Source organism: Rhyacophila brunnea, unplaced genomic scaffold (assembly GCF_057557595.1).
Source record: "Rhyacophila brunnea isolate RB1 unplaced genomic scaffold, BYU_Rbru_1.0 scaffold_23, whole genome shotgun sequence".
Taxonomy (NCBI): Eukaryota; Metazoa; Arthropoda; class Insecta; order Trichoptera; family Rhyacophilidae; genus Rhyacophila; species Rhyacophila brunnea.
The window spans coordinates 6,506,769-6,518,274 of record NW_028232893.1 but is presented as its reverse complement, the minus strand read 5'-3'; the positions used below and the strand labels follow the sequence as shown (position 1 = coordinate 6,518,274).

Sequence of the window (11,506 nt, the reverse complement as noted above, 5' to 3'; positions counted from 1 at the left end):
AAGGCAAAATTTTACTGAAAAAATTACTCCGTTAATTGTATTCTTGTGTCATTTGCTTTCGTCGTATGTTTATGACATTGTAAAACAAAAGGTTCGAAAGCGTCGTAAATGGTACTAGCTAAAATTAGCTATCAACTGGCAACCCCTGTTCTGTTCTACAAGATCTCAAAAGGCATATGGCGACGTTTTATATTTTTGCATTAGAAAGAAATTAATACCAACATTGTTTTTAGTTATGTGTCTAGTAATGTAAATGTTTGAGTGGAATTATTGTATTTTGTAATTGATCGTCCGTTTTTAATGTTTCTATGAGTTCACCATTTCTCCATTACCTGTAAATACGAACTCTTAATCATTTTCTGTGTGGCTGTGTATACGTGTGTTGATTTAAATTGTTTGCTGAAAACGAAAAATCTGTGATATAAACAGTACATAAAAGGATACTGGACCTTTTTTAGTAGACTGTATAATAATAAATTATTAATTAGCCGTAATATAGTTATTTTATTTGTATATAAAGACTGATTGGAAGAATCAAAAGTTAACTGAAATGTCAGCTGCCAGTCCATCATTGCCGTCTGCGAAAGACAAACCAGGAGAGAATGTCAATACATCAATTGAAGACTCGAATAAAGCAGGTTTGTCCTAGTTTATCGCTTTATTACTTTAATCTAGTAGTTTAACGAAGTATCAATGCCATATTTGCGTACTTTCCTTCCATGAATACGACCGCTTTTCGTATAAAAGACGTTTGTCAATATTCGGGTATCATTTTTTAAAACTATTGTCATTTTCGTAGTTTCTCTTTTGTTTCTTAATAATATGTTCCTCAACCTTCATTTGTTTTTATCTGGAATGTTATTAAATAATGTCATTTGAAACGATAAAAAGTAACTTTACAATGTTGTCCTTCTACAATCTTGTGTGCGCAGATGAAACAATAACCTCAGGCATTATAATTGCCATAAATTACTTACTAGACTTAAATTTGCACAAAATGATTAATAAACGGTTTGTGTTGTGAAATTTGCAGTTTCTTAAAGTATATTTTGTATACCCGGAATATTGCAACTACTAAGTGAAATATAATACTTTTCTATACACATAAAAGGTACATTAATTATTTTTACCTACTCTTTATAACATTTACGAAAATCAGTCACCAATTTTGTTACGTAGGTTAGGTCATTTAATATTTTGTAAATTTATAAAATTTAATTTCACATTTTTATGTCATAAACATGATAAATAAAACACTCATTAAAATTTCTTTCAAATGTGTGTTGCACTTCCTCTTTAAAAAGTTGGATAGAGTAGGATTCTAGCTCATATCTTCCACTTCTCGGGTGAATGCTCTTGTCCTCAAAGTCTAAGCATGAATCATCCAAATTAATCCTAACAACTACGTTAATCGTGAGTTTAAATTTTCGCCAATCGAAGGGCAACCAGTTTTTGTAATTAATCAAGGTAATAATTAAGTATATTGCGAAAAAAAAAATTTTATCCATCATTAAAGCTTAAAACCAGCTCTGGCCAGTGGCGTAGCCTCCAGCTCTAATCGCAAGCGAATGCAAAGCATTGGGGCCCGGCAGGGCCGTGTCCGGAAATTTGTACGTATGCAGTTCGTAGTATCACATTTCACCGTGAAATGTATCGAGGTTAGGTTTTCATTCTCGAAGAACCATTATTAATTGTCTGCAATGCTCCACGAACAACGCATAATTCGTTGATCTCGGTGCTATAGAGATGACCGTATAGTACCTCTACGGCCATCTCTTTCCGATAAGGAAGCTCACGGCGAACTGCACTACGGTGAAATGTACATGTCACCCGGCCGGGCACCCCAAATCCCAGGCCGATAGGTAGTTAGTGAATTTTCTATTTTATATTATTATGTGCTTCACAAAAATATATATACGGGCTTATCCAACTCGTGGTACGGATTTCACAGTCCTTTCGTTGTTACCTGTCAATTATTTCGCGTGTATTTTTTTGACATCGTCAATCGTACAACCAGTGTCACAAATTCGCCTATTGGGTCTAGGAAGAGCGTGCAACCAATGATGATTTTTCAAGGAACATCATCAGTGATGGGTCGCATTTTCATCTCAATATGTACGTTATTTAGCATAGCTGCCATATTTGAGGCAAGGAAAACCCACAGATGATTTTAGAGGCCCTTACATTCTGCGAAAGTTATTATACTGTTTGGTGGTGTTTTTGGGCTGGATGTGTCGCCCGTACATATATCAGGCCGTACTTCGAAAATGATTAAAGAACGACCGTTACAGTCAATGGCGTCCGATATTATAGGCAAGTGATAACTGACTCTGTGGCCGGAATCGAACATGTGGTTTCAACAGGATGACACCACATGTCATACAGCTAGTGAAATAACTTCTTTCTTTAAGCACTACGGTGCATGGTTGCAGTATCAGTCCCGTGTGGCTCCTTCCCAGAATGAGCACTTAAAATCACTTCTTTCAGACACGTTTATAGCCTCATGGAAGGCGGCCGTACATATCCACGGCTGTACATACATGACGGGTTGTGGTGGGAACCTAGGTAGCTCGTGAAAAACTAGCTTTATCGTGCGATTTGACAACGTTGAATCTCTTGTGGGGTTACGCGAAAGGAAGCGTTTATTCTAATAATTCGCAAACTCTGGACGCGCTTAAGAGCATACATAAGTGAAACGGCAAATAATTTTAAACAGTAGGTGGAACGAAATTTCGCAGTCGACGCAAATCGGAGGCTGATATTCGAGGTGTGAGCACGTCAATTTGTTTTCAGATGGCGTCGGAGGAATATATTCTTAAATCGTGTAAAGATAACTAAAAAACGTTCCGCATGTACTTGAAAAAGAAAACATGTCAATGAATATACCATTATTATTACGAATATAATAATAAACATAACATTAAAAGGACGCTCGATGAATTTTTATGACAAATTATATTTCGTTAGGCTCGCGTCATTTGCACAATCCGCGCATCGCCTAGTCACGATCTTTTTATTTAGACCATGCCCCTGTCTGCTTCACTGTCATAAGCATGGTCCCCACATCCTGAAGCGGGCCCTCAGGCCAAGATCTATGGCGGGCCCCCTACCTATCGCTAAGGTTTAAGGCAGTGTGATTTTCTACAGTAGTATTAGCCAAGTGGTTTCCACGGAACCCCAGAGTTAAGAGTATTTCGTATATTTTTAGCGATTTTTAAATAAATCCAGTTGATTTATTTAGCATATTATTATGAAGCACTAATCGCGACCTCCTTTTGTCATAACCAAGTAGGGGAAGGTTGCGATCATTGGACCAGTGCTTTCATTGGACCACGTAGGTATATCAGAAATAAAAGACGTTAGAAACCATCAGTAACCTCACAAAGGAAGCTTTCCATGCCTCTTCCTCGCCCAGTGTTGCCAACCGTACTATAATTATAGTATTTGTAGTATAATTTTGGTCCGCGTACTATGTACGATATAAAACAGATATAGTACGCCCAAAATACTATAATTTTTAATACCGGAAAATAATATGTAAAAAGTACTAAAATTTCGATATTTCCGTTTGATAAATTGGTGCAAAGTACTAGAATTTCGCAAAATAAGAAGATTTGGAGAACTTGGAAAAAATGGCTCCAAAAACGTAAAAAAATCCCTTGACTTTGGTTTAGAATGAAATTTCTTAAATTCTTCGGTAAGCATTTTTTAGTCAGAAGAGGTACCGTTATTTTTTTCTGAGAAACAAAAAACGTATACATTTTCAACAGATGACAACGCGTACTATATTTTTCCCCCAAATACTATAATTTTGGAGGCTCTGTACTATAATTCCACTTTGAAAAAATGGCAACACTGTCCGCGCCTCTCTTATTTCAGTATCGTCTTGGATGTGGTAAATGAGTCACGTTCGTTGCATAAAATATAACAATCAAGTAAAACTAAAACGAATGTAAGTATGATTCTATTAACTATATTTGGTTGTACTTACATCAATTATGTTAGGTAATTTATTTCTATTTGCAACTATGATAATAGTTGTTACGTAATACTTTGGTTTTTTTGTGAAACTTGTTTTTGTGACAGCACCCGTAGTTGCTATCATTGGACCATGGGTAACCTCTACCATTGGACCGGTCCAATCATGGGAACGATTTTATAACATTTTTCACATTATATTCTTTTTGCATTCCATAATGCCGAAGAGAGGTAATACTATACCTGGAATGAGCCCAGCATGACATTGGCATTACAGGCATTAAGGAAAAAAGAAGTAGGTTTGAACAAGGCAAGTCGAATGTTTGGAGTTCCAAAAGCGACACTGAAACGAAGACTAGATGGAAGCAATCAAAAATCAAAAGAAGAAATTCAGATAGTTGGTTCCGAAGGTGACCTACCATTATAATTATTAGACAGAGCTTTGCGAATACATTCTCGAGCTTGAAAGTTGTTTGTATGGTATCACTCCAGTAGATGTCAGACGACTGGCATTTCAATTTGCTGAGAAAAATAATATAAAGAATAGATTTAATAAAGAAAAGCGAATTGCAGGAAAGAAATGGTATTACGGGTTTATGAAGCGGCGTCCAAACTTGAGCGTATGACAACCGAGAGCTACTTCATTCAACAGAGCTACCGGATTTAATCAAGCTACAATTAAAGATTTTTTTGATAAACTTCAGACATCTATGGATATGTATGACATTAACGATGCTCGGCTTGTATTCAACATTGATGAAACGGGTCTCTCCAGCTTGCAGAGAAAACCTAGAAAAATTTTGGCATTGAAAGGTAAGCACCAAGTTGGAGCAATCACTAGTGGAGGACGTGGCACAACGACCACATCTGTATGTTGTGCCAATGCTGCTAGCCTATTCGTTCCCCCTCTTATCATATTTAAACGGAAGAGAGCAAAAGATGAATTGAAAGATGGAGCACCACCTGGTTCAATATTTGCTTTCAACCCAGACAGTGGCTATATTAATAAAGAAATATTTTTTCTATGGATGCAACATTTTGTGGAGAATGTAAAGCCATCTCCAGAAAAAAAAGTTTTGCTTATACTGGACGGTCACACAAACCACACCAAAAACTTGGATGCAATAGATATGCAAAGAGACATGGTGTAGTAATACTTTCACTTCCAGCATATATATTCCACAAACTGATGTGTCATTTTTTAAGCCGCTGAGTAGTTATTACATAGATGAAACCGAAAAATCCTGGTTGATGTGTGACGACATTTCAAATATCTATGCTCTTTGGAAAAGCCTATTCTAGGGCTGCTTCTGTCGGTACGGCTGCAAATGGCTTTCTGAAGACAGGCATTTATCCTCTGCATAAAGATGTATTTTCTGGCTATGAATTTGTGATAGCCCATGAAGAATCGGAGAATGCTTTTGTTTCATTTTTATAAAATATTATTATAAAGCACCTTGATTGGACCACGTGTGTAAATTATTATTATTTTTTCAAAGTGCAATGATGGAAACTTAGTGGTCCAATCAAGGAGAATGTGGTCCAAAGACGGCAACAAACAAAAATTTGGTTTTCCTGTTAAATCTCGAAAATGGTTAATTTTATTGGACTGATGCTAAGTGTATACATAATAAAGTAAATAATACATTGAAATGAACAATTTGTTTTTTTTTTATCAATAATATTTGATGAGTTACACCATCACAAAGTTAAGTGAACATGCAAATGCAACCCTTCGCCATATTGGATAAAAAGCCATTTTGTAAGTCAGGAAACACACTTAACTTTATTAAGTATGTAATTATAAAATAAAATTCTACATGTGAATTATCATTTAATTATATCAATTATTATAGCGCATTAAATTACATCACCCAGCCACATATTTTTAATGTTGATTATTTCACCAAGGAAAATAGCGTACTATTAGAGAAAAATTATGGTGTGTGGTTTTTTTTCACTTAACTGGTCGACCCGCCACGCTGGGCCCCCAGGCTAGAGCCCTGTCACCCCCCCTCCCTCTTTGTGGGGGCCATGGTCATAAGACACAATTACCCGAGGACGACGCGTGGAGGCAAGAGATAGGATTTGTTGCGTGTCAACATTTTGTGGAACTATATTGGCATTAGTATACTTCTTTGAGGCTGTAACTAACATTTCATCTCTCAATGAGAGCACTAAACGACCACAGAGACACTCTAAAGCCCGCTAGATAGAACTAAATTATAAAGTTCGGTAGATGCACTTGGCAGCAAGAACTAGGGACCGATAAGAGTGGATGTAGCTAGGGGAAGCCTTCATCGAGCAATGGTTCGACCCGGCTGATCATGATTTGTATTTTTACAACGTTTTTATTAGGTCGTATTCTTATTTGTCCGGTGGTTGTTTATCCAGTACAAATCTTGCAATCGATTTTTAACTAACTTCCCGACTAGCTAGACATTTGCAACTTTTAGAATATATCATAACACGATGCCAATGCATTATTTTAATACTTTTAGCCATCTTTAGGTAGAATTGAATTCATTTTCAGTTAATTCTGTTTTGTATGAAAAGTTATTTCGGAAGAAATCCGTAATCCAATCCACTATTATTGGTTGCTAGTCTGGGGTCCTAGAAACTAAATTATTAATATATACGTGCGTTACTATGGAAATCAATATGAAATGTCAAAATGACGTTTCAGTATTATTTCTACCAAGTACATTTTTTTTTGATCGTTTAAGCTAGTCAAGTCAAGTTTATATGATTCAACAGAAAATTTAAAAATGTTGTATATAAAAAGTTCTTTTTATCTTGTAATTATTTGTGTTTTCGTTCTTCATCGCTCATTTAACGCAACTTAAACCATACTATACCATTGTGTCGTATCACTTTCTCGATTTAATTTTGACTTGCGGATGCGTTGCCTGTCTTTTTAGCATTCCAATGCTTTCTTTTATTTTTATTTTTTCGCGTAAATTTTATTTTCATTGAGACATTGGGACACCTGTTGTCTTGTGCATTGATTTTAGCGATCGGTCTGATAAATAAATCGGTTACTTAAAAGCTTTACCTTTACATACTAGATTAGTGCCTCAGATGGCACATTCATTCACGCATGCAAACGACTTGACGCGACATGCATGCATGACATGCATCCACAGATGCTCCATATTCTGCGCAATAATGTTACCTATATCAAAATGATTTAACATAACACATATGTATTGGCAGAATAATATCTGATAGTGGCGGGTTCGAAACCCTCGCTGACAAATTCATGTCGTTTTTCAGTGTGCATTAGCGAATGGATAGCGACCGTTTCTCTTAAATAACTGTTAAAAAACCTTCACACGAGGCGGCTAAGATTCACACCTGATTAGATTGTAAAGCCATTAAAAATTATATATTTTTTTTTTTGCTAATTAATAAAAAAAAAGGTTCATATTATTTTATATCAGTAGGTGACCAAAAAACTGCGAAGAAGAATAACGATTCGTCCTCTTTCCCGTTAATAGGATCCAGGGAATTCTTATTAACTGTTCTGTAGGAACAGTGATTCACAACCGGGGCTCCGCGAGAATACGGAACAGCTCACCCAAAAGCTAGGTAACTTCTTGAAACCTTTTTGATACTAGGCTAAAGGTAAGGATTGACGTGACTTGCATTTAAGGAATGTAATGTCTATTTGGAAAGTTGAGCTTATTTAGGTTTAGATAATATGACATCATAATTATTATTGTACTAGAGCGAATTCTACTTGGGAAGAGAATTTTTCGATCTAATATGAAGGAAGGAAGGAATCCGAATAATCCAACTTTTGATGATAGGATGCATTATGAAGATTACAAAAATATCGTCTGCGGCACTAGTTTGTAATTTGTCACCCTGGTATCTTAATGTGTGTCATCCAAGTAGACTACTTGAGTAGGGTCTGCGAGATTTAAAAAAAATGTCTTCAACGTTTCGCCAAACAAAAATGGTTGGGAGTCACTGCCTTAGCGTGAGCCTCCAATACCACGTCTGAAGTTATCAATCTTACGTCTTTCTTTTTACTTATGGTCCAACTGTCAACATCGTAAGGAAAGATGAAAAATATCATAGGTGTGTTTCATGACCCCACCCCCCAGGCCACGATGTTTGGCGTGCCCTCCAACCTATCGCTAAGGTTAAGGCCAATGTAATGTTCTGCATCAGGAACTCCTGAGTCCCGTGTATTTTTCGAGAATTTTGGCATTAATAAATCCTCTTGAATTGTCGTCACTCGGTATTATATTATTATGAAGCATTAATCGCGACCCCCTTTGTGATAGTTAAGTGACATGCGACCTTCGCCATATCAGATAAATAGTCATTTTTATTAATTAGGCAACAGACTAAAAATAACTATAAAATATAAATTTACCCGTGAAATTGCGCCGCAGGCGACTTTTTTTTGCTATTAAATCGAATTTCCGGTGGGTGTTTATCTCATTTAAGTGGTCGATCCACCGTGCCGGTCCCCCCCTAAGCCCGCCCCCCCAGGCAAGAGGTTTGTCAACCCCTGGGGGCCACAGCCCTTTTTGCGATGCCCATCTCCTCTCATGCAATGTTAGACCCAATATAAACAAAATCGTCATTGAAGTGCGTAAAATATAGGTACATGTCGATATGTGTCGATAATCCGAATTAAAACAATGATAAAAAAATGCCCTGTTACTACTGCATACAAACAAACCAGAGCTTTAGAGCGGACCCTTTTTTGAGTTGCTCCGCTCCAGCTCCGCTTCGGGACCTAATACTTGCTCCGGCTCCGTTCCAGGGTCTGCTCCGCTCCGGGTAAAAAGTTTTAATAAGTATCTACATGTTATATGTATAAAAATGTTAAAAAAAATAAGTAGGTACCTATGTAGTTTTAAAATAATCGTCAATTTCATTACAATTAATTCTATTAGACAAAACCGACAGCAAATCGTCTCTCATTATTTGCCTCTTCTGTCAAAAAAGTGAGGTTATTTATCACTCGGCAGTGTTGCCATATTTAAAATAATTCCAGTGTTGCAAAGTGTCAAAATATACTATTTTCATTGGATTTTAGGACGAACATTTAATAATAATAAAAACACCCGGAGCAGTAGAGCACTACAAATTTTCGGTGCTCCGGGTAAAATCCCATTGCTCCAGTGCTCCGTGCTCCTGCTCCGAGATCCGCTCCAACGCTCTGAAACAAACTCATTTAAATATTGTCGACTCAATGCGTTGTTAATTCAATTACCTAATGCGGTGGTTGTTAGTGCGCACCTGCGATAATTCTACGTATCTACTAGTACGTAAATACAATAAGTCATATGAGATAATAAGTTCTCATATTGTCAGGTAAATCACTAATTATCGGCGATCGTTGCCCGACTGCTCGACGATTGCCCTTATACACGGAGGATTCACGTATCCGATACTGAGTATACCTACGTAACATTATTATTAGCATTATTAGCAAATGGAGCATCTCACACGGCGATACAGCGTCGTCATACAAAATTTGAGTTTGGCGGATTCCGCGCGGAGTGAATTTGTACTAGCTTCTATATTATATTCGTTCACACTTGTCCGCGGCGGAGCTAGTACAAATTGACTCCGCGCGGTCCAATCCGCCGTGTCTGAACCGAGACTAAAACTCTTTCTTGAAGCACTAATGTGCATGGTCGCTACATCAGTTCCGTGCAGCATCATCGTTTCGGGACAAGGTAGTGTGGTACTAATTTTTTTTCACACACGTTTACAAGCTGCTTGTCGACGAGTCAGCTAGTGCGATTGTGATGATATGACACACAAAACCTTCCACTCACTCGGAAGCCAACAAGCTAGCATGTTGAAACCGTCTTTTTTGGTACTATTTTGACAGGACGTATTGAGTAGTTCGTTTTTATCGCTCTACTGCGCAGGCGCATATCGGCCCACACGCCAGCGTGTAGCGTGTAAAGTAGCCCGGCTTTCAACTTTTCTCGGTAGATTGTTTACAATCTGCTTGTTAGCTAGTTCGATTATGACACTAGGCGAGTTTACAAGCAGAAAGTAGCGCAATGTCATCGACGCATAAAACACTAATTATTGATTTGACCAGGGAACTTAATCTGTTCTGCGGATTCGACCCACTGACGAGAAAAGGTTCACCATCTATGCTGGACATACTTTTTACCGCTAATCACAAAAAAATCTAACATGGTAATACCTATGTTCGGATCTGAATTTTATTTTGAGCCCGAGTCCCTTACATAATATTTTTTTTTAATATTTGAATCTAACTTTTGAAAACGATCAAAAAGTACCCGTAATTAGAACAAACAAAAATGAAACGGTTTTATTTTCAAGGTTACCCCTGCGTATGTCGCTCTGTATTTGATTTGATTAGCCAATAGAATGATGGGACAGTTCAGGTAATGGTAATGGGTAGTATTGTCACCGAAACACTGTATGCACTATGCAAGGTTTAATCTTCTTTCTGCTTTTATACGCGGACGGTAGTGCATCGTACTTTTTTCGTGTGACCGCTTGCGTGTATTAGTGCTTTTCGAAAATTCAAAAATCGAATACAATCTTTTTAAACCTCGTTTGTGTGTTCCATTTTTAAAAATATTTTCTCAATATTGCGTTTATTTACGGAATTGCCAACTGACAAAAGTGAGAACAAATAAGCTGATATTGCATGTATCACAGACTCTCGACAACGGCCATTTTAGATAATTCGGTCGATTTTTGCATGCCATTTTCATCAAATTTCTTCCAAGTTATGAGGGTTTTTATTTTATTTAATGATTGTTGAATTGTTTTAATTATCGACAGTGATAGTGATCTTCGGACAAATCTTTTTTCGCGTCCGCGAAAGTTGACCTTTCGTAACGTATTTTTTCTCTAATTGAATAATATGATGTGAATAAATATAATATTGTGTTGTGTCGGCTAATTTCAAACACTTAAATAAATTGTGTACACTGTTATATTAATCACAAGGAAAGTTGAATAAACCCAGTGAAATAAATACAATTTATTAGATACAAATAATAACAATTAGCAAGTATATTTTAAACAAACTTTTTTCTACCTACATAATAAATGCCAACAATACTATTTTTGTTTAAAAGTTGAAAGGGTAAAAATATACAACAAATTTGGCAACCAGTGGCTTTTTAGCATTCCTGATAATTTCCAGTGATTCTCAACTGTAGTATTTAAAAAAAATATTAATTATTTATTTATTATACAAATTTTATAATACCAGTGTGCTGGCGACTTACATTCTGACCAATAATAGAAAGTACCTAAATATATAATATACCTTTACAATAATTATTGAAGGATACGTTTTTTTAATATACCTATTATTTTAAATTAGAAAAAATAAAATATATCTATAATAGTTTTGGTAGTGAGTATCAATTGACATTCTGGATTATTTCCTCGGCGAAATATCCTGTTAAATATTATTATTTACTATCAATTTATGGTTTAATTGAAGTGACGAAGATTCGTAATGTTATTTAATATTTGCTTCGTAGATTTCTGAATTCAT

The 11,506-nt window shown here is 36.3% G+C and overlaps 1 protein-coding gene across 4 annotated transcripts in view; it reads left to right on the top strand.

Moving 5' to 3' along the window:
* Window positions 1-150: 150 nt before the first annotated feature.
* LOC147069386 (uncharacterized) overlaps window positions 151-11,506 on the top strand; it is a 44,927-nt gene continuing 33,571 nt past the window's right edge. For all 4 annotated transcript variants that reach the window (XM_085950790.1, XM_085950789.1, XM_085950787.1 and 1 more), the window contains exon 1: window positions 151-638. In XM_085950790.1, coding sequence (XP_085806916.1) covers window positions 551-638 — 88 coding nt within the window. In that variant the 5' untranslated portion in view covers window positions 151-550. The remainder of the gene's footprint in view (window positions 639-11,506) is intronic.